The sequence below is a fragment of the Peromyscus maniculatus genome, chromosome 19 (assembly GCF_049852395.1).
Source record: "Peromyscus maniculatus bairdii isolate BWxNUB_F1_BW_parent chromosome 19, HU_Pman_BW_mat_3.1, whole genome shotgun sequence".
Taxonomy (NCBI): domain Eukaryota; kingdom Metazoa; phylum Chordata; class Mammalia; order Rodentia; family Cricetidae; genus Peromyscus; species Peromyscus maniculatus.
In genome coordinates this window covers 15,547,274-15,572,375 of record NC_134870.1, presented here as the reverse complement: position 1 = coordinate 15,572,375, position 25,102 = coordinate 15,547,274, and the positions used below count along the sequence as shown (strand labels likewise).

The 25,102-nt window shown below is 38.7% G+C and overlaps 1 protein-coding gene across 10 annotated transcripts in view; it reads right to left on the bottom strand.

Moving 5' to 3' along the window:
* Nucleotides 1–25,102, bottom strand: part of Kiaa1328 (KIAA1328 ortholog) — a 284,005-nt gene that overhangs the window by 215,990 nt on the left and 42,913 nt on the right. For all 10 annotated transcript variants that reach the window (XM_042263680.2, XM_042263679.2, XM_076554846.1 and 7 more), the window contains one exon: nucleotides 13,856–13,971. In XM_042263680.2, the coding sequence (XP_042119614.2) occupies nucleotides 13,856–13,971 (116 nt within the window). The remainder of the gene's footprint in view (nucleotides 1–13,855; nucleotides 13,972–25,102) is intronic.

Here is a 25,102-nt window from a genome sequence, read left to right as displayed (position 1 = left end):
AAAGCACCGTTCTGTACTCTACTACTTCCCGGACACTTTTTCCTACCAAATGACTGACACTCTCACACTCAAGGCTAAGATGTCCAAGAGTATTAACATAAAGGCTTCCGCCAGCAAGCTTCCAACTCAGGTTAAGAGATTAAAGGAACAAAGGCCAAGAGAACACTTGAACAGTTAACACTGTGACCTGCAGTATTCAAAAGAGTGGAAAAACCTACATCTCTAGTCAACATTTCAGAAGCAGAATAGTCTACATATTCATAAGCCCCAGTATCTTTATTAAGACTTACCTCCTCGTGCAAGACAACAGAACTAACCCAGTCAGGTAGATAGCTTTACAATAAAGCATTCTGAAGAGACAACCAGATTATAACATTTAACCCTAAAAGTTTTATTTCATAAACATATTTATATAGAGATGGACTCTATATCAAAAAGTGCAGATTTTTAAAAATTTCTCCTGCAATTTGGGAGGATGGAGAGCATGCCTGATTTGTATATTAAAGCACAAGCATCTGTCCTACTGATGATATTCTAGGGAAGCACATTAGCATAAAATTTAACGATGTCAAATAAGTGGATGTGAAATAGGGACTGCGTAAAGACACTATTTCCAAGGCTGACAGAAACATCACTGTTTAGAAATGCAAATGAAACCATTATGTTCAATAATTATATGAAAATATGAACAGTTCAGCATGTTTTCCAGCCCTGATGGCGGTTAATGGGATGTACGCTTATGTAAATAACTACTATTAAAGCTAATGCTGAAAAAAACTAATAAATTCATACTAAAGCAACTGATTTAGTATGCTTTTAAACCCCAGCAGTGCTCACTTATTAGAAAAGAGTGCGTTATTATGTTTAGAACTCATTACTGCTACGAGTCACTGCAACTCCATCAATTACCATGCATTAATGAAAATGGGACACATACAAAAAAAATTATTGCCTCTCAGCAGTTTTCTTTAAAGACAAAATCTAGGGGTATTACCACCATGGGGCCTTCTAGGGAACATATCCACATGATAATCTTTATTGCTAAAACAATACTCCTAACACTGTCACCCTAGGGCATTTTGTTAGGATGACAGAACACTTCTGCAAAATTCTTAATATTTCACAAGGTTGACCATTTCAACATCAATGGGAGGATTTTAATATTTGAATTACATTTGTAAAACCTTTATTAATACATTTTTAACACACGGCTCTGGTCCTTTTTTTAGAGGGAGTCTTAAGAAATAAAAATATATGGTGGCAATTTTAACAGTGTGAACAATAGATGGCTTCGTTCCAAGACACTGTCTGTTTTAACAGATAACTCCCACTTGGTTCTACATTATGTTTCAGTGAATACTGTGCAACCAGAAGATTGGATTTTTAAGAATAAACCGCCTTACACTTCATTCTTGGCAACAAGCTGGACATCCTTATAATATGTTAAATATTTAGCATAAGATAATAAGGAACTGGAAACTTCCCAGTTTTTAAAATTCTGGTTTAGCTGGATCTTAAGAGTACAGAAATGCTGACAGAGCGAGAATTCAAAAAACAGAAACGTCTTTGCTCTCACGCTCCTGTCAACTATTGTACTTTATTCTGTTTCTGTAAATGTAGTTTAACTGACCCTTCATCTTTCTCTAGCAGTTAGGAAAACAAAACCGTTCAGAAACTAATAAATGTAAAATACAGTTGTTAGATCTCAGACACACTCTTACTATATAAACTGAGTAGGAGTTTATTTAAAAAGTCTAGCTCTCACATGAATTCAATTGTTTGTACTTTCAGCTCTTAGGCTTATTGATTAGAGAAACTTTTGTTGTGATTTATACCTATCACCAGGTGATGGCAGAAATGATATTAGGAGTTATGACTCTAGAATGCTCGTACCAGACTGTCTTCTATGTGGATTAAATACACACATCATTTCGATTCCTCTTTCTGGCATACTTGTTATGTTCAAGGAAGCCAGATCCTGACACAGTGAGGAAACCCTCAGTGTAGGTTCAACCCCAGACGTGGCACTTTTCAGCTACTGCAGCTTTCTGAGATTGCTTTGTGCCTCCTCAGAGAAGCCTGTGATGCTGAGACTCTCCAGCAGTTCCTAGCCAACTTCTCTTGCCAGTGACTTCTTTACAACTACTTAAAAATTAAAGGGATGCTTTCTCACAGTATTAAAACATGTTTTCCTTTAAAACTTGTACCATCTCCTCAAAAGTTATATGAAATTTATTGTTTGGATGATAACTTTAAAGGGAAAAAATCTAACAGAAAATAACTTCTACACAACAGAATATCTGCAAGACCTTATTAAACCTATCTTCACATCATTGTACATGTTGTGAACTTTCTTGAAAATATTTTACAAGTAAAACATTTGGTAGGAAAAGTTACATATTATTTCATTTGGCCATCTTTTTTGGAAAATTGTTCAGATACTACTTACACACTATATCCAATAAAGTTAAGATTTACAGAGGCTGCTTTATCCAAAGCCATATGACTAAGCTGTAAAGCATATAACACAGGTCTTCTTTCTCAAATGCTACAGAGCTTCCTGTTATATCACACATTAATGGGATATATCATAGCTGAGATATCCCATTCCTACCTTAATAATGGTTTACAAACAATAATCTTCACATAATTTTTATTTAATTAGGAAAAAAAGGCTGCTTTAGGAACATGTAAAATCAGTTTTCTGCCATCTCAAGTGATGACATGGTGGATATCCATCCTAAGCACTGCATGCCACCATGTTAAAACCTCCTCTTACTAGCTGCCTCTCAACTTAAACCAGCCCTTCGATCCTTTCAGCTTGACACACTGATGGCTTGGAGCGATTCCTGTGAGACACAGGTAGACATCAGAGAGCTTTTTCTCTGCACTTAATTAATGACTATTCTCTTTTGTCACCATGTCATAGGTTCCCTTTATTGCTTGTCTCTCTGGAATGTAAGCTTCTTGTGAGGGAAATTACTATTTCTAATCTCAGTTCCTGTAGTTTCTTCTCTCTCTCTCTCTCTCTCTCTCTCTCTCTCTCTCTCTCTCTCTCTCTCCTCTCTCTCTCTCTCTCTCTCTCTCTCCTCTCTCTCTCTCTCTCTCTCTCTCTCTCTCTCTCTCTCTCTCTCTCTCTCTCTCTCTCTCTCTCTCATCTATCTTTAAATTCTAGAAATTCATGAGACAACAATAGCGAGTGACTCTTGGACTGCTCTACTTTCTGAGACTATTCAACAGAAGGCTCGTTCTCTCCTTACCTCTGCTCTGCACATGCCTGAGGAAGATTTAAGAAAAACAAGGAGCTCAGTATCCAGAATTTCTCCACAGACTGACAAGTGCTAAGTCAGCTCTGAAGCCTTTCAAGCATGGCAGTCGTTGTGAGAACTCACTTCAGGTTTTAGACTAGCCATCTACAACTAAGTGATAATCTGTGCAAATAGGCTAAAATCTGGAAAGCTCAAAACAGTGAAGAACTTATGGCCCCAAACACATCTGATAATATTAATGTTAACCTATATTAGGAAAAGATAATACACTGGAGGAAAGCCATGATAGTCTTACCTTTTTATCAGTAGTAAGACATAGTTCACATATTCTACTAACTCAAAATCACTTCATGACTATGCCATAACTATACTCAGACTTGTGAAAAAGTAAAGACCTCCTAAATGCTGAACATTGGGTATAAGTTTTAAAAATCAAAGGTGACTGTGAAAGTCTATAACTGAAGTGAAAGTACTACCATCTGTATTGTGAAGGCCACCCAAGGTTAAGAATATAAAGAAAAAGTTCATCTTGATTAATAACACAGTCATTCATTATATTCTTCAAATTTAAAATCATTACAAACTGTGGTATGACAAATGAATGGACATAGCTGAAGAGGTATGTCAGAATAACCCTTTATGAAAGGTAACATGAAAGGCTAAACAGAATAATGAACTTTATGAACAATAAGTATTGTGAAACTGATTCACTGAAAGTCTGTTTACTCATGCAAGAATTGTTGGAACTAAGTAATTTTATATGACCCTATATAGATTTGCTACAATATACTCAGAACTATCATTTTTAAAAAGGTGTAGAAATTTGCATAAATATATATAACTATATAATACATAATACTACACAGTAATATATATATAATTATATATAATATACAATACACATATGCTAAGTTTTGTTTTACGTTCACTTTACTGTATTTATATATGAACATTGAAAAGGAATGGCCATCCTAACCAACAGGGCCATATAAACTCTACAGCAATATTACCAATGGTAACTATAATTTCAGTTTCTCTCACTGTAAAGCAATAAAGAAACTGTTCTCTAGAGTCAAGTGCTAAGAACTTGTATCTGGAGCTTTTCAGCCATTAAAAGAAAGCAGAACCAAGCCCAGAAAACAAAACTACTGATTTATTATAAAATGAGTATGTCACAAATATTAAAAGGATCCCAGGCAATAAGCCAGAGAAATGCCTAAAAGCACACCTAGAATAATACTATTCAATTGTAAGCCCCTCACCCAAGGACCTCCAATTGCCAGGTTCCACCAACAGAACATTCTAACTGCTGGACCCTGTCCCCACCCTATAGAGTAAAAAGCCCAATATCTGGACACGAAATCCTACCAATCTCTACCCTGGAAAGCGTCACCCTGAAAAGCCCTACTCCCCTCCCCAAGAAACTCTATATAAGCCCTGCCTTCTGCTCAGTTCTCTGCTATTTCTCTCCTGAGCAGAGGCAGCTACCCTCCTGGTTTTTTCCCTCCTAATAAATCTCTTGTGTGAGGTTTGTTGTTTGTTGTGACTTTGTGATATTCCTTGGCTCCTTGCCAGGTTACCTTTACATCTGAGCTGTAATGCTTACAGCAATAGTAAAAAAATTATGTCCAAAAATGTATTGTTACCTAAGCAGGGGAGTCAAGATACAGAATATGATGGAGAATGATACCTGGAAGCATAATAAAGTTTAGAAGTACACCTTTTTAACAAATACACTAAATGGCTCTTTTACCTTATACTGAAACAAACTACCAGAGAATGGAGTTCCTTTTATAAATACTTTCCTACTTCACTCAGACTTCCACAGCCAAGTCTGAGAGACGAGGCAGCTTAAGCGACAACTGATTTTCTCACAGTTCTGGACCAGACATTCTTGCATCCAGGTTGGGTTTCTTATGTGCTGTCTTTTGAGCTGTCTTCTGGCTATGCCCTCTACATTGGTGGGAAGGCAAGTTGAGATCTCAAGCTCTACATGATCAGGGCCTACCCACCACTGTGACCTGCCTCATTTAATCTTAAGGTCTCCTAGAGACCCTGTCTTCAGCTATAGTCACACCAGGGATTAAAGCCTCAATGTATAAGTTTAGAACAGACACAGTTTAGTGTACAACAAATAATAATGAACTTGTAAAGCCAGAACAGCGGGGGAAGGGCTAAAATTAAAGAAAAAAAAAACCCAAAAAGCATTCCTCCAAATAAATAGAGGTTCAACCCCTTTAGCTAAAAACTGTCTCCTCCTCACAGTCTTCACTTTTTCACTCTTACTCAAGCATTCTTACTGTTGCAAACTGCACTCTTCCTAAAACGCCATTGTAACACTCATTTGTTCCACTTCTTTTTTTTTTTTTTTTTTTTTTTTTTTGGTTTTTCGAGACAGGGTTTCTCTGTGTAGCTTTTCGCCTTTTCCTGGAACTCACTTGGTAGCCCAGGCTGGCCTCGAACTCACAGAGATCCGCCTGGCTCTGCCTCCCGAGTGCTGGGATTAAAGGCGTGCGCCACCACCGCCCGGCTTGTTCCACTTCTTTAAAGTCATACTGGTACAAAAAAGACAAAGTAAAAAGTCAAGATGGCTCCAGGTTCTCCATTCAGTAGGATAGCTTAGGGAATAAAGGAACTTGCTACCAAACCTGACCACCTGAGTTCCATCCCTGGGGCCACATAATAAAAGAAGAGATCTGATCCTGCCAGTTGTCCTTAGGCTTCCACATGTGTACTATTGTGCACACATATGCACATGCACACGTGCACACACACACTCATGCATGCACATAAATAAATGTCATTTAAAAGATGAGAAAAAAACGGAAGCAAGAACCATTCTAAGTGTACCATAGCTGTCTAAAGAACAGGAAGACACATAAATTAGGGCAGACAGCACCATTGTAAATTGCTTCAGACCCAAATATTGTAAATACAACTTACTCAGAATGATGTTTTAAAGATATCTGGAAAAACTATCAAGATATCTAGAAAACTGATCAAAGGACCAATGCTAGAGAAATAGAAGAAAATTGTAGTAAGTGGAGGGACATCAAACACTCTTTCCTAGGTATTCTGTAGGAACCACCTAAGGGGTCATCAAAGGGATGGTGACCCGTCATTTAACACTAGTAAGGCCCAGACTTGAATGTCAAAATCAGGGCCCATTTGAAGCTGGGCCAAATAATCAATAGGCTGAGGCACGCAGATTACAAGTTCAAAGCCTGCCTGGATTAGAGGCTGAATGTAAAGCCTGAATGGGAAAGCTTAGCTATATAATGTTTTAAATTTGTTTTTAAAATGAGCCTGGGGATACAACTCAGTGGTCCAGCATTTGAGGCTCTGGGTTGGATCACCAGTACTGGAAACAAAATTGATATTTTAAACCAAATAAAGCTATAGAATGGTATTAAAAGGCAAGTGATGTAACAAAACTAGTTCTTAAGAAAGGTTAGTTTGGCAAGAGTGATGGAACAGTCTCAAAGTCGACCAGCTAGATAGTAGAAACAGACACAAGAACACTACAATCCTCAGGGATGCAGTGAGGACGCTGGAAAGGACGATGGGCTCAGTTGTGTCACAGAGTGCACAGAAAAGACTCCAGTCAAAACAAGAATCCATACAACACAGCTTCCTTTACGTGCGCTTCAGGCACAAACCACTGGAGATATCGATTATACGTGTTATCAAGTTCCGCTTCAATAGAAAGCAGCTGACCCAGCAGCGGGTTACTCTGTGCTTCACCAGTGGGAAAAGAAGTTAGCAGACTGGGAGAGAGGGCCACTTAGGGTCAGAGTTCACTTTTGGCTCTGCGACAAGCTGTTTCAGTTATCTCTCATGGAGACCTGGAGAATCTGCCTCACCTAACTCATCGGGTTGTCACAACAAGAAAAAGTGTGAGAAAGTGTTGTGTTCATGACAGGAACGTGCAAACATAAGAGGTTTAGCGGTAGAAGTGCTAAAAAGAACAGACGATAACACAGGGCTGTCTTGAGGCCTAACATCATGAGCCCTGTTATGTAATTGCTTCCTTTAATACCAAAGTCTATATATGATATCCAGGTGGACAGAGTTCCACAAGTAGTCATCCTCAGTTTTTATGTGTTTTTGAAAGTTTTCCTGTCACCTCTTTTCTTAATTTCAATATTTTTGCTGCAGCTCTATTTGCTACTTATAATTTTTTTTTTATTTCTGTGATGGGATTAAATGTGCAGCTACCAAGCAATGAATTTATTATCCATATGGCAGCCTCAAGAACTCTCTCATAGGGAAAGTGCATACACAGATGAACAGGGTAACCTAGGAGTACTTTTCATTATTTTCTGAATTAGTTCCAGAAAAACCAAGGGTATAGATAGCCTTCTATCAAATAGTAACTTATCTAATATGGGTCAACTGATACGAAATGAAGTATACGGTTAAATTAATAGAATTATGTTCTTCTCTACAAATATTTGCTATCAGTTCCCGCCGGCCTTTGTTAGCATTAGTAGCTAAATATTTTTTAAGAGAAAATAATCTTATTTATCTACTTGCGTTGGAGATTGAATCTAGGAGCTTGTATAAACTAGACAAGCACTCTGACACTGAGCTATATGCCTAGCCCCAATAAATAATCTTCTAGACAGTGAATGGCTTAGAGAACAACAAAAGTAACCAGTTTTTCCCCTGAAGTTGGATTGTTTCCCAAGGAAAGAATTATTCTGTCTGTTAATTTGGACTTATAATGATGTTCTATGACAGCATACAATAACATTATGTCTCAAAACCTAACAGATTCACAAAGCATCATGCAGCAAACAAAATAGTCTCAAGCAACACAGTGCCTATAGTAATTTTCTTTAAAGATTCATTTTGTTTATTTCTATGCATATGTGTCTTTGCGTGTATGTGCAGGGCCCACAGAGGCCAGAAGAGGGCGTCAGATCCCCTGAAACTGGAGTTACAGGCGGTCGTGAGCCACTTGATGTGAGTGCTCACAGCTGTTCAAATAACTAAAAATAAGGGACAGTGAGTTCTCAGCTATGCATTAACTCCCACACTCAAGGCTCAGGGATCACAGTGGAAGAGTGGGTGGGGAAAGCGTAAGAGCATACGGATAAAGAGGAGTGCTCTGAAATGCTGTTCCCTGGACAGGACATGGCTGCTGTGCAGATGAACTAACAGGAGCCGTGGTTACCCTCACAAAACCTGCATAAGCCAGTTAAAACTCCATCATGGAAAGAGAAGGACTCCACCATGGAGCGGGGAAGAGCTCCCAAGGCCCCACTTTTGAAGTTATTGGCAACTGAAGACTGCTGGGGGGGGAGGCACTTTTCTTTAGGGGATGGTCACTGTTGTCTATATCTCCGTGGAGGACCACACACCCATGTGTACATGGACAGCACTAAACAGATTCAACATACCCCACAAACACATACTCACACACAAAGAGCATCAAGTTGGAAGCAAGATGTATCCTGGAGCATGGGGGAAATTGAAGGGAATGAGGAAATGAATATGAGCAAAATAAATTATATGCATGTCTGAAACTTAAGAGAATAAGTTTTAAAAAACAGAGGGGAAAGGCTTGGTTTCTGACCCAGCAATGCAAAAAGACGCCCAAACAACAAACACACTCTCCCCAAACAAAAACACTAGCAACAAAAAATTCTTGGTTTCCTTCAGTGAGCAACCAACAGACACAAGTTAAGCTCCCTTCCACAAAGCTTAGAAGCCACCCAAGCACTTGTATAATATAATAAAAACCATTCGTATCCTAGTGAAAGAGGGCACAGGAATGGAAAGCAGAGTGAATAATCATCCCCTCCCTCATGCTCACAAGAGAAATGCTATCTTTTAGTCAGTGCCTACCACAGAACCTTTCAAATTCCAACAAGCCTGCAAAGGAGGCATTCTAGATACAAAAGGAGGATTAGATACAAACAGAATAAAAAAGGAGTAACTTTTCAGGGGGGAGATATGGCTCAGTGGCACAGCATGTGCTGCAGTGCTGAATTCAATTTCCAGTTTTATAACTGGTGGGGACAGGTGCTGGGGAAATGGCTCAGTGTGTAAAGTGTTTACTGAGCAGGCATCACAACCCGAGTTCAGATCTCCAGCCCGCTTGTCAACAGCATGCACCATAATCCCAGTGGTGGGTAGTGGAGAAAGCAGATTCCTGAGCTCACTGGCCAGTTTGTCTAGCCAAATCTAGCTCTGGATCCAATAAAAGACTCTGTGTCAAAAATGAAGGTGGACAGGACTTAACTAAAACACCGGACCTCCGCCTGTGTTGCCTTCACATACATGAGCATATCTGCATGGACAAATGCACCACATACATGTGTGCATGTATGTAGTACATACACAGGGTAGGGGATGGTGACAGAGTATCATTCAGTCACCTTCTCACATAATCAATGAAAACAAGAATGTTTTTACTCTAACATGCACTGTGCTTCAGACATTTTCCTTCACAGTTCAGTTCACAGTGATGCTACCAGATATCAAACTTCACTTCCCTTCTACAAGCTGTTACTAATACTGTCAATCTGAGTCATTCTCGAGAAATACAAGTTCAAATATGAATGAACATTTCTAATGAATACACCCACTGCAACTTACAATATTCACATGCCTACATGTTTCAGAATTAAAGTTGTTGGTCAAATTTCTCTCTCTCTCTTTTTTTTTTTTCTTTTTTTCGAGACAGGGTTTCTCTGTGTAGCTTTGGAGCCTGTCCTGGATCTCACTTTGTAGACCAGGCTGGACTCGAACTCACAAAGATTCGCTTGGCTCTGCCTCCCGAGTGCTGGGATTAAAGGCATGCGCCACCACCGCCCAGCTCAAATTTCTCTTTAAGAGTCAGATTCTCTCTTCTTTCACAAACTCTCAGGCAGGCAAAGTTCCACAAGGTTCAAGAGACCATGTGGCATCAAAAATAGCATATTTGCCGGGCAATGGTGGCTCATGCCTTTAATCCCTGCACTCAGGAGGCAAGAGGCAAGTGGATCTTTGTGAGTTCAAGGCCAGCCTGGGCTACCAAGTGAGTTCCAGGAAAGGTGCAAAACTACACAGAGAAACCCTGTCTCGAAAAACCAAAAAAATAAAACAAATTAAAAAACAATAGCATATTTATTTATACTGCTAAGGTCTTAAAGAAGAGTATTTCCTTGTTCAAAGACTGAAAATTATCAATAATTTTTGTTTTAATAAAATATATATGTATTTTATTATATAATAATAATATAAGTATAATAAAATATATATATATATATAACTATTTCATGCTCTATCCTTATGCAAACATATAAAATAACTTTCTTTTCCACTAAGCAATTAGTCTGTAGAGTTAATCAGCTATTATCCCTTAAAAAAAAAACTAATTTGGTATATCATACCTTAAAAGTGCACCAAACTACAATTTGTTGGTAGAGTGCCTCATACAGAAATGAACTTTAAAATGAACTGAGATTATCTGACTTCATGTAGCTGAAAAAGTCCGAACCATTCATGTGTGATAGGTAAATGTATTTGTAGTTAAAATTATATTGTTTTAAATTACAAGCTCATTTTATGTTTCAAAGTTTTATAGGGTTTTATGTACTGTAAAATCATCTGTATTAACCTCTGACAGGTTTATTCTATTAAAGAGATTTGTACCTGTGCAATTATACTTGTAACAAAAATCCTGAGTATCATTGTTTGTATCATTTCTTTCTCCCTTTTTGACAATAAACTTCTATAAACATGACCTATCATTTGTGATTTAAAATGTCTTAAAGGGATTACATCAACTAATCCATTTTAATTGTTGCTAATACCCAGCATTTACTTCAGTCCTCATTCACAATTCAAAATAAATGCTTACACCAACTTCCTACATACGGTGTATCAAAGAGCTCTAAGTGTATGTCCTTCCCTTCCTCTGTAGAGGGCTAGATAATGAGTATTTTAGGCGAAGGGAATCCCAGGGTCTTGGTTGCAACTACTTGTGGAAGTTAGAGCACAAAGTAACCACAGACAAGGCAAAGGGGACACCGGTGGGTTTAGTTGCTATCACTCTGGATTTAGGCTAGTGAAATAATGTGTTGAGTCTTGAACTAAGTCCTGGAGGAAACATTAAATACTGTGCCACTCCAATAGACTTGGGCTATCTTAACACTTTGCTTTCCAGAAGAGACCATTCATGGGCATGATGAGTTTGTATAGCTTCAGCATTGAAAACACCATTCTTCACAGAGTACTAATGTCATCGCCCACTGAAATCACGTGCTACCTTCCTGGAAAGCTACATAAGTTTCCTAAGTATAACACTATATAATCAAGGACTTACTCTGGCTGCCCAACCTTTCAAGTATTCTAATACTGATCTTTCCTACGTTCTTTCCTCAACTTACCCTGATGCCACTGGACACTGTACATTTTTCTGTCCCAAGAAGGTCAAAATATTTCTTCTTTGTTTCCATAGAAAAAGTGAGTTCTACATCCCCTACTTTTGCTAGCAGAGTTGGATGCTAACTTCAGTCTCCTTCTCCCTCACTGCTTGCAATACTATCCAAGTCAGACAAGCTGTGTACTTAACCTTCTCGGCCTCTTTCGTGTGGCAGCAAAGCCACATAATATCAATAACATCATAAAAGACTATCAGGTGAAACACGGGAGGACACCTGAGAAAGTTCTTTTATTTTCTTTTTCAATGGAGAGGAATAACAGTTGCCAAGACCTCCAGTCCCTTTTCTTCCTGCCATATGTGTTCCGTTGGACTGGAGCAGCCATTAGGAGCTAGAAGTGTAGAGCTGCCAACACTGGTAACTTTTAACCCACAACTCAGTGCCAGAGGTCATCTCTCTCCAGTTCTTATTATGTGAAAAATAAACCCTTAAATGGAAATGTCATTGGATTTCTAAACCACTAGTTATGGAAAGTGCTATCCAAAGTGTGTTATGAATTTTCCATAAACAGCATTTCTCTGACATGGAGAGAAAAGCAGCAGAACATGGTCTCTGCCCTGAGGGCTGACATTCTTGGAAGAATGAAGTCAATACAAGCCAAAAGGGGCCCAAGATGATTATCCATGGAGGAATGGAGTCAGACAGATAGACAGAGACAGAATCAGAGAGGGACAAAGAAAGAGTCACAGAAAGAGAGTGACAGAGATAGACAGACACATAAGTAAAGAAGCAGAGAGAGACAGAGATAGAGTCAGAGAGAGAAACACATACAGAGAAAGAGAATGGAAAAAGCTAAAACCTTTACTATTGTGGAGTCAATAAGCTTTATTAATGTTCTACTCAACAAATCAAATGTAAAAATCCTAACTATTAATTTTCTATCATATGCTTCCACTATGTGAAAAAAAGTTCAGAACTCATTTTTTATAGTTACAGTTTTGTGATTTTTCAAGTCAGTTAATTTATCTTTATAATTAGAGTTCTCTAATATTTTCAAATGCATTACTATTGTCAATATAGGAGTATGTCTGTCACTTGCAGAACCTTTGAAATAATAACCATCAAGTTAGTAATGATACTGCCAATAAAGACAATGGTTCTTTCAAGCATTCACACACTGCTTTTGCTGGCAGATCCATCACTCTCTGTTTAGGAACAGCTGCTTCTCTCGTGGATCTATGTCATTATGTAATTCTATCTGGCAAAGAGAAAAGACCATAAGTATGGTTATTTTAATTCCCATTTCCCTAAGTAAAACCTTTAAATTTAAATATGTTTGTACTGGGGCTTGAGATAGGATTCAGTGGTTAAGAGTGCTTACTGCCCTTCCAAAGGTACTTAGCACCAATATGGAGTAGCTAACAGCCATCCTTAACTGTAGTTCTAGGGATCCTTTCTCTGGCCTCCTTGGGCACATGTCTCCACACACACACAAAGCCCCACACATACATATAATTTAAACAGAAAGCAAATCTTTAAAAAAAATGTGTTTATTTTTATACAAACAATGCACTATGTATATGGGTACACACAAACACACACACACACACACACACACACACACACACACACACACACACACGCGCGCGCGCGCTTATACCAGTGCATGCACCCAAACACTTCTAACTTTAAATTGCAAAGCTTTCTGCTTCATGACATTGCTTGTTGGTTTTATGCTATGGTGTAAGCATTTATCAACAACAACAACAACTATATATTCTATAAGCTGTTGTTCTGGTTTCTAGATTTTTTTTTTATTCTAGTGTTCATAACAGAATAGGATTTCTTTAAACTTTACCTAGGAAGAAATCTAAATATGAGGAAGTTAAGCCTCCACTATAGCAGTGGGGCAGAATTTAATGAAGACCCAACATTTTGTGGTAATGCCCCAATTTCTCATTGTCTGTTTTGGTTGACAAATCTGTGCTGCACAGAGTAATAACAGCAGCAGAACAGCTGGGTGGCCTTATCAAGCACAAAGGCAGCACCAGCACATGCTGCTAAGTGTCTTTCTGATTGCCTAGAAATGGCAGCACATGCAGATTTATTCCCTGTTATAAATTAGAACAATTATTTCTCTGGAGTTTACAATTTCTTTACACAAGAGTCGAACTTGCTGTACATAAAATGAAAGAGACTTTTAAAGGATATCTTCCCTTTCTCTGATGATCAGTTCATTCTGTTCTTCCAACTGCCGAATCTTCTTCTCAAAGGACTCCTGCTCGCTCTTCAGGCGCTCCTCTGTCACTTCCTTTTCTTCACTGATCCTGAAAGAAAGGCCAAAAAAGGAAGGAAAATGAAAAGTCCATCAGGAGAAAGCCACATGCCTACAGCTTCAGCTCACCCAAACGACACTTCTGACACGGGATTCTTAGGGAGTTCTGTTTTTAATTTACTCTCCCACGAAAGTCTTCAACTTTGCAACATTTATGCTCCACATTTTAAAAGATACCTACAAGAAGGAAACAGTTAGAATCATGGTCTACATTTCTAACTGAAGCAGTGTCAGACCACAAAGTAACAACAGAAGAGCTCAGCCTCTGTGTCACTTAGAGTAGGCCATAGGTTAGTCAACAGAGCAATAATCTAAATGGAGGGAACAGCTGGACTGGCACCATGAAGAGGACAGAAACTCTGGCAGAGTGCATGTCCAGTGCTGGCTTGTTAATTCTTCGGAAGGACAACAACGGCTTATGCAAAAAAACTTTACCACTGTCGTCATCTACGGACTCTTCAGAGGCTGTCCTCCAAATATCCACAAACTGTCCTCTGACTCAACATGAAAAGACCTTTAGAGTTAAGCGACAGGACTAATGGTGGTGCCCGAAGGAATGGATTTCTCTTGAAGTCTTCTATTTTACTTTACATATTATTGCATATTTTATGTTTCTCTATACGATAATATTATATGTTTTAATATCAAAAGCCCTCTGTGGTGGTCTGGAAAAGAATGGCTCCCACAGGCTCATCTATTTGAATGCTCAGTCATCAGGAAATGGAACTATTTGAGAAGAATTAGGAAGTGTGGCATTGCTGGGGTAGGTGCAGCCTTGTTGGAGGAAGTGTGTCACTGGGGGTGGATTTTGAGGTTTCAAAAGCCTACACCAGGCTGAATCTCTGTCTCACTCTCTCTGACTGTGGATCAGAATGTAATTCCCAGCTACTGCTCAGGTGCCATGTGTGCTGCCATGCTTCTGCCATGATGATAATGGACTAAACCTCTGAAACTGCAAACAAGTCCCAATTAAATGTTTTCTCTTCCAAAAGTTGCCTAGGTCATGGTTTCTCTTCACAGAAGGAAGGTAAGATTAGGAATTAAATAAATCATATTGACAAGAGTGAACTTGAGACACTATCTCTGTTCCCTGGAGACTGTGCCAAAACTTGTGGTAGACCAAGCTTTCTCCTTCCTGTGGACCCTCTTGGCCCTCCATTCAAATCCATTCCCATTCCTTGTGTCAGCCACCAATACCTAGAAGTACTCTCTACCTAGGACCCTCGGTGGCCGCATTGGATCTAGAGTCGGCTAGGTGATTCTCACTCTCCTCTTGTCCTCTACTACAGTCTCTCCAGTCTCACCCCCAGCTCTGTAGTGGCCTGCTTGCACAGGCCTGTCCTTCCAACCTATCTCAATTCCCTGGAGACTCCAAGAACACTGGTGTGGACCCAGCTTTTCTTTTTCCTGTGGACCCCTTCAAGTCTTCTCTTCTAATTCATCCTCATCTCTTAATGTCAGTCCCCAATACCCAGAAACACTTTTAACCTGGGAAAACCAGTGACTACACCGGGCAGGGAGTCAGGCCAGGTATTCATGCCATCCTTCCTGTTCTCCATTACAACCTCTCCATTTCCATCCTCAGCCCAGTAGCAACCCGCTTACAGCCCCCTCCTGTCACCTCAACTCCATTCAACTCCAACTCCAGGTTCAGACTCAGGATCACCCTGGACATCTCATCCCTGTCTTTCCAGATTATTCTCTACCTTGCTGCACCTACTAACAGAAGCCCCTTTTCCGACCACACGTCCAACTCCCTAGGAGCCCCCTCGTGGTGTGGACAGCCCCATTTGTCCTTGGGAAGCCGCTCTCAGCCTTTCCATCTAGCCACATCCATGCCTCTTCACCACCCACCAACCCGCAGGGGCACTTTCTACCAGGCAACACACTGCCACCATACTTTCCTAAGATCAAGAGGGAGCAACAGAAAGCAAAGAAAGGAATAGCCACCTAACAAAGACAAAATATATATCAACACTATGCTGGCAAGTATTACGTCAACTTGACATAAGCTAGATTTATCTGAAAGGAGGGAACCTCAATTGAGAAAATGCTTCCATAAGATTCAGGTATAGGGCATTTTCTTATTTAGTGGTTGATGGCAGAGGGCTCAGTCCACTGTGAGCAGTGCCTTCCTTGGAGTAGTGGTCATGGGGTTCTGTAAGAAAGCAGGCTGAGCAAGCCGTGATAAGCAAGCCAAGAAGCATCACGACTCTATAGCTTCTGCAACAGGTCCTGCCCTGTTTGAGTTCCTGTCCTGACTTTCTTCGATGACGAATAATGATGTGGAAGTGTTAGCTAGATAAATCCTTTCCTCCCCAAGTTGCTTTGGTCATGATGTTTCATCATAGCATTAGTAACTAAGACAAATACCTAGTCCAAACCCCAGATGTCTAGACACCAGTGCAAAATGACAAACATCAAGAGCTAAGACCATGCCTCCAGCAGAAAGAATCCAGTAAGTGTACTACAGTAGGCCCAGAGAAACGCAATATAGCTGAAATATAAGACAAAAACTTCAAGACAGCAATTATGAATATGTTCAAGAACCATAAAGAGAATATAAAGAAATCCCATAATGAAGTCTGTGAAAACAACAGCTCAAGACGTGAAAATAGAAATACAATCACTAAAGAAAATCCAAGCCGAGACTAACTGAAAACGAAAAATTAGGAAGTCAAACAAAAACCTTAGTGACAGAGTGCAAGACAATAAAAAGAGCCTTTCAAGCATGGAAGATAAAGTAGAACAAATGGATATTTCAGTCAAATAATATGTTAAATCTAAAATAATCCAGGCACAGAATATGCAGGAAATCTGGGACACGGTGAAAAGACCAAATCTACAAATGATAGGAATAGAGGAAGAAGAGGAAACCCATTTCAAAGGTATAGAAAAATATTTTCAACAAAATCACAGAAGAAAATTTCCCTAACCTAAAAGAAGAGATGTCTATTAATGTACAAGTATACAGCACACCAAATAGACTGGACCAGAAAAGAAATTCCCAACAACACATAGTAATCAAAACACTAAACATACAAAGACAGAACATTAAAAGCACAAGAGGAAAAACCAAGTAATTTATAAAACTAGACCTATTAGAATAACACCTGACTTCTCAATGGAGACTCTAAAAGCCAGAAGGGCCTAGACAGATGTTCTACAAACTCTAAGAGACCAAAGATGCCAGCCCAGACTACTATACCCAGCAAAACTTTCAATCATAATAGATGGAAAAGAACATTCCATGATAAAACCAAATTTAAGCCTTATGTATATATTTAAGCAATATGTATATACAAACCCAGCACTATAGAAGGCACTAAAAGGAAAACTTCCACCTGAAAACTTCCACACTCAAGAAAATACAAGAAACAAATAATATAAGACAAGCAAATCAGGAGGAAAAAAACACACACAATACAACAAAATAATGGAAATCAACAAATACTCCTCATAATTCTCAAAATTAAGGGTCTCAATTTCCCCAATAAAATACTAGATTCAAAAACAGGACCTATCCTTTTCCTTTATCCAAAAAACACACCTTACCATCAAGGACATACATCAACTCAGAGTTGACAGGATAGAAAAATATATTCAAGCAAATGGACCAGGAAGCAAGCAGGGGTAGCCATTTTAATAGCTGACAAAATAGACTTCAAGCTAAAACTATTCAGAAGAGATCGGGAAAGACACTACATACTCATCAATGGAAATATTCATCTGTAGCAGGAATCTTAACAGTTCTTATTAATAAAATCAAACCTGAGGCCAGTTATCGGGGTGAACACTGGAAGATCAGAGAGACAGAACAAGCCACAGCTTCCTCACCTGGCCAACTTCTCAGCGGATCTTGTTTCCACAGACTGGAAGCCTCTGTGTCCTCATATTCAAATGGCTTTCAGCTGAACTGCTGCTAGAAGCCTGAAAGCTTAACCAGCCAAAATGCTTCTAGTTCCTGGTCTTCACACCTTATATATCTTCTCTTTCTGCCATCACTCCCTGGGATTAAAGGCTCACTTCTTGGGATTAAAGGCGAGAGTCACCATGCTTGGCTGTATCCTTGAACACAAGGATTTCTGCCTCTGGAATGCTAGGATTAAAGATGTGAGTGCCACCATTTTCTAGCCTTTGTATCTAGTGGCTGTTCTGTCTCTGACCCCAGATAAATTTATTAGGGTGCACAATATTTTGGGGAACACAATACCACCACATCCACCAACAGAATACTGCAATTCTAAACATTTATACACCAAACACAAGGACACACACGTTCATAAAAGAAAAACTACTACAGCTAAAATCACATATTGACCCTCACAGCATGATAGTTGGTAACTTCAGTAACCCACTCTCATCAATGGACAGGTCATCCAGACAAAAAAATAAACAGGGAAATGCTGGAGTTAATTGATGTTATAAACCAAATGGGCCCTACAGATATTTACAGAACATTTCACCCAAACACAAAATAATATACCTTCTCTGCAATTCATGGATCTTTCTCCAAAATTGACCATACACTTGGACACAAAGCGAGTCTCAACACATATAAGAAAACTGAATAACTATCATGGATTAAATGCTGGATAGCAACAACAATAGAAAGTATACGAATTCATGAAAACTGAATAACTCACTGCTGAGTTGAAAATTTGTCAAGATAGAAATTAAGAAGGAAATTAAAAATGTTTTAGGATTGAATGAAAATGAAAGCACAACAAACTCAAACCTTTGGAACACATGAAGGAAGTTATGAGGCAAGTTCAAAGCACTAAGTGCCTACTTAAAAAAAAAAAAAAAAAACATAATGGGAGCCATCTCCTATTAGCAACTTAAAGTCAGAATGGCGAAGATCAATAAACACCTGACAACAAACGCTGGGAGAGCTGCAGGGAAAAGGGAACCCTCACTCACTGTCGGTGGAAACACCAACTGGTAGAGCCAGTATGGAGATCAGTGTGGAAAATTATCAAAGCTGAAAATACATCTGCCTATGACATGACTATACCACTCCTTGGCATACGCCCAAAGCACTTGACATCATGCTCCACGATACTTGCGCAGCCATGTTCAATGCTGCCCTAGTCACAACAGCTAGGAAAAGGAAACAATCTAAATGTCCTTGAACTGAAGAATGGATAATGAAAAAGTGTTACAAAGACACAATGGAATAATATTGCTCTGTAAAGAAAAATGCAGTCATGAAGTCTGCAGGTAAATGGGTGGAACTTAGAAGAGTTATATTGAATGAGGTCATCCAGACTCTAAAATATCACATGTCCTCTCGCATCTGGAGCTCCTAGCTCCAAATCTCATATGTGAGAACATATCCTGGCATAACTGCAGAAACTAGTACGATAAAAGGCGACGTGGCCAGGGTGAGGTAGAGAGGGAATAATAAAAGAAGAGCAGTGTACAAGTGATCTGATTAGGGAAATGGATGGGGAGGTCCCTAATTAGAGAAGAATGAGCTAGATAAATACAGAAGAAATGAGAAGGGTAAAAGAGCAGTAAGGACGTCTGAAAACGGTCAGAAGAAATCATACTATTAACTGTTTACCAAGAAAACAAAAACCCTATAATATATGTAAGTCTGTGTATAAATATACATGTATAGTTTTAATACATTTTCTCATCTAGGCTGACAATGATCCCTTTAAGAGCTGAGACTACCTAACAAAAACCCTAACACAAGGAATGAGAATCTCCCTTTTAAGTAGCTGGTCAGGGTTGTCCAAGAGACTCCTTCAAAATACAGGCCATTGCTATTGTCCTTGGCTGCCCCCCACCCCCAGAGGCGGAAGTTAAGTCCCTATTGCTGAAGACATCAGGGTTTGGAGGCCTCTGAGCTGGAACTGACCTGAAAGCCTCCTACCTGAGGACTAGCTTTCACGGAACTAGAAGTTGCCAAGCTTCCAAAAGAAGGAAACAAGCAACAGCCCTGCTCAGCTATGATGCCTATGAACCACATCAACGAGCATCATGCCATGATAACCCTAAGAATATAGCAGTGGCAAACGTATTTCAGCTATAGCCAATAGTTCTCTACTTGAACTTAAGACTCACTCAACAAGAAAGAAATCATGCCTGGCACTGGAAATCTAGTCAACTACCCTAGTGAAGTCATGGATCTTGGAGGAGAGAGAACCTACAATCACCATTTTACTAAATCAGCACAATCCCTAAGTAAACTCTTAAATATTTGCCCTTATACACACAAATAAATGTAGTTCTTACCCCTTATCAATCAAACTTCTCTTTGCAACATACAAAGACTATTATAGAAAATCACAGCCAATCAAAATGCAGAGTTGTGGAGCCCAGTCCCAATGGATACATCTACAAAACCTTCCCACACCTAAACCTCAGGGAACATTGTAGACTAAGGAGTAGAAAGAGGATAAGGGCCACAGGATTGTACATCTAACATGAGACTGTGCCTCCAAGCAATGTTTGAGGCTAAACTCATAACGTCTCATCAAACATGACTGCCCACACTTAAGCTGAACAAGAGACACCAGCAATAGACACACCAACGTGGACACGGTAATGACTGTGAGGCCTCAGCCCTGCACAAAGAACTATAGGCAACTAAGGAACGCTGAGAGTTGGAGAAACTCTTCCCCAGGCAAGAGAACACCAACTGGCTATTCAATAACAAATGGTCAGCCCTGAAAACATACATACAAGTAACATTATACAGAATGAGCAGGAATACACACACACATATGCATGTAACAACAATAAAAAAAAAGAGTCCATGAATTTGAAAGACAACAAGGAGGGATATATCACAGGGTTTGAAGAAAGGAAAAGGCAGGGAGATACGATTTAGTTATATAATAATCTTAAAAGTTAAAGAAAAAAATGAATTGGAAAGACCTGTAGACCCCTAAACACACCAGCTCACATTCAAGCAGAATGATATTGTATAACTGCATATGCAATTCTGTGTTCAACTTCAGAGTTAGGCAGAGTTACTATCCTTCTATTTCCAGTTCCTATTTTTGAGATTATTATATAATTTTATCATTCCTCCCTTTAGAGCAAGAGCAGTTTCACAGTATACTTCCCGAGAGAAAGGGATACATGGTTTGCAAACAAACAGCAGCATGGCTAAAAAAAAAAATTAATGGATTTTAAAATTAAAAGATATTCCAGTGAAAGAGTCTAATTTCCTTTTGATAACTTTTAACATTGTGCAGATATTTAAAATGTACTGTCTAAAAGAATATAGTACTTACTTTGGCAATCACAGATGAAGCAATGTTTGCAAAAATTCTAAGAACTACAGATACATATTTCTTATGAATATAGATTCAAAAATCCTTAGCAAGACACCAGCAAACAGAATCCAGGTATATAAAAAAGTAACTGTATGTCATGACTAGCTTGATTTATATTAGGAATGCAAGTCAGTTCAACATTTAAATCTGAAGTGATGTAATGTACCACACATTAATAGAACCATAGACAAAAAAGTATATGATTAATTATACTAGGTACATAAAAAGCATTTGAAAAAATCTAAAAGAACTTAATGATTAGAAAAACTTTCAATAAATAAGAAAAAAAAAACAGATGATACCAATAGACACACTAACACAGAAAGGGGGAAACGTCAAAGAACCCTATCCTAAATAAGAACTAAGGAGGGCTGAGAATGGGGGAAATAGCCTTCCCAAGGAGAGAGGCCCCACTGGTTATCAATACCAAATGGTCAGCCCGGAAACACATACACACAAGTAACAGTATACGTATTCAGCAGGCAATCATTTATATACTGAAGGAAAAACAAATATGTAAAACAATAATTTAAGAAAAAAAAGCCATGAACTTGAGAAAGGGCAAGGGCAGTCCATGGGAGGGGTTGAGGGTGGAAAGGAAAGGGGAAGGTGATATATTCCTAAGTGTATTTTAATTTTAAAATTAAAAAATGGAGCTGGAAAGATGCCTCAGCAGTTAAGAGCATTGGCTGTTCTTCCAGAGGACACAGGTTCAATTCTCAGTACCCACGTGACAGCTCACGACTCTCAGGAGCTCCAGTTCCAGAGGATCCAACACCCTTACACAGAGATACATGCAGGCAAAACACCAATGTGCATGAAATAGAAAAAAAAAATAAACTGAAATATATATAAAAATATAAAAGTATTAAAAATATTAAGAAAATTAAAAATGAGAGAAAAAAAGGTCATCTATTGAAAACCCATAAAAACACTATACTTAATGGTGAAAAACTGAAGGAATTCTGTTATGTTCAGGAACCAAGAATTCAGCACAGTATTAGCTGACAACCAAGGCAATCAAGCAGTAGAGACTTGTATCCAGATTCTAATGGAAGAAATGAATCCATGTCTACTTCGTATTATACAACTTCATATAGAAAACTAAGAAATTATCTGTGACCATATCACCGACTCACATTTGAATATGGAAGCTACACAGGGATGGGAGAAAAATTATAAAATTCACTAAAAAAAATACTATAATAAAGGAGATCATAGAAAATACAGGCTCCCACAGAAAATTGCAAAAGTCAGCTGTATGATTATATCCTAGCAGTGAACAACTCGAAATACAATTAAAAAATAACTCCACTTACAATTTAGTTGTGGGAATAAAATATAATCAGGTAAAATCAACACAAGGAGTATAAGCCTTAATACCTGACAACTGCAAAACACTACTGAAAGAAATTAAGACTGAAATAAATGAAATCATGTGAAATGTGTTACACAAGAGTGGAGCTGGAGAGATGGTCTGGTGTTAAATCATTTCATTCACAAGCTTGTGAACCTTATTTTAGATCCCCAGAGCGCATGCATATTCCTCTCAATTTAAAAACTTACTGGAAACTACATTAACAATGATGGTGTGATAAACCTATAGAGTAATCAAACAAAACTGGGAGTTCAGGAAAAGTCTCTTTTTTTAATTTAAAATCAAAATTGATTTTTGACTAAAATTTGATTTCAACTGATTGATTTTCAGTCACAGTACTAAGGATGAAATCAGACCCATATCTTATCACCTTGGTATAGAATAATGCTTTTGTACACTGGTTTGATAAAACACTGCCAGTAGACAGGCAGGAAGTACATGCAGGATAAGCAGACAAGGAGAATTATGGGAAGAGGAAGGCTGAGTCAGGAGACGCCAGCTCACCATCCAGGGAGCAGCATTTAACAGCACACAGGCAAAGCCATGGGACACATGATGACATATAGATTAACAGAAATGGGCTGAGTTTAAGTGTAAGAGCTAGTCAGTGGTAAGCCTGAGTTAATGGTGAAGCAGTTTTAATTAATATAAGCTTCTGAGCAATTATTTTATGAGTGGCCACAGGACTGCAGGAGCTTGGCGGGACTGGAGAAACTTCACACTACATCACGCTGCATAAAAATAAACTTCAAATGGACCAAAGATCCCAGTATGAAATCTGAATTGTTAAAACTGCTAGAAGAAAACACAGAAAGCACCTATAAGATATAGGTGTAGGAAGTGACTTTCTGAACAGGACCCCATTTTCACAGGAATCAAAACCAACAACAGACAGGGCCTTACAAAACTAAAAAGCTTCTTTCTATCTAGCAAAGTAAATAATCAATAAGAATGAACAAGCACAGAAAGTATGAGAGATCTTTGCCAGCTATATAACTGATAGAGAGTTAATTTCCAAAATACACAAAGAACTCAAAGAAGTACTCAAGAATACAAACAACCCAACTGAAAATTGGACAATCAATCTGAGCACAGAATTCTCAAAAGAAGTTATTAAAATGACTAAGGACTATTGATTTCAAAGTGTTCAACATCTTTAGAAATTAAATAAATGCAAATTAAAACTACTTTGAGATTTCATATTATCCCAGCCAGAATTTCTAAGATCAACAAATGCTGGTGAAATGTAGGGAAAGGGGAACTCTCAAACCTGTTGGTAGGACTACAAACTGACACAGCAATTATAGAAATCAGACAATTCTCAAAAATACCAAAAGTAGATTTAACAAAGGACTTCACATCTTACTCCACAGATACTTGCTCAGCCATGTTTATTGCTACTCCATTCACAATAGCTAGGAACCAGAAACAACCTAAATGTCCTGCAAATGATGACTGGATAATGAAAGTGTGGTACACATTGACAATAGTATTCAGGTGTAAAGAAAAAGAAAATCATGATATTCGCAGGTAAATGGATGGAACTAGGAAATACTATATTGAGTAAGGTAACCCAGACCAAGAAAAACAAATGCAGCATGTTCTTTCTTTGTGGACCCCAGATCCAAATCTTTAGATGGACTAAATGCAGAAACCAGGGGAGTGTAAAGAGACCATAGTAGTGGGAGAAATGGAGCCCTAGAGAGGAGGACAGTAGGACATAGGAGCTGTGTAGGGCGATAATGAAAAGAATGGGGTGGGGCACTTTAACTGGGGAGGGGAGGTGGGCAATACAGAGGTGAGGGAAAAAGGATACATAACATTATAGTTACTTGAAAAAAACATAGGGAAACATTAAGTTATGATTAATTACAAATACGCATCTACTACATGCACACACACACACACACACATTAATTTAAATTAATTTACAACAACTGGGGTGATAATGCTCCCCAAAAACCACAAACTATCTAACAAGAACCCTGAGGCAAAAAGTGGAAATCTCATTTTGAGTTGTTCATTAGCGGTGTCCAAGAAACTCTTCAAATAATATAGGCTATTGCTCTTCCACTTGGTTGTCTCCAAGAACTTAACTATTGCTGCAGACACCACACACTTTAGACATAGGACTTGGAGGAATTCAGCTGGAATTGACCTGGAAGCCTCTTCCCTAAGGACTAGCTAGCACATCTGGTAATATGCAAGCTGCCAAGGGAGAAAATCAATCAACAGTCCTACCCAGATATAAAGCCTACAAACACAACAATGACCACTATAGTAAGGTATCCCCAAAGATGCAGTAGTGGTACTTTATTATTGAAGTAACCAACAAACATCTCATTGGACTTCAGACCAGCTCAATGGTAGGGAATTCATATCTAGGACAATAAATCCAGCCAACTACCTGTGGCCAGCAAGGAAAGTCATGGACCCTAGAGGAGAATCTA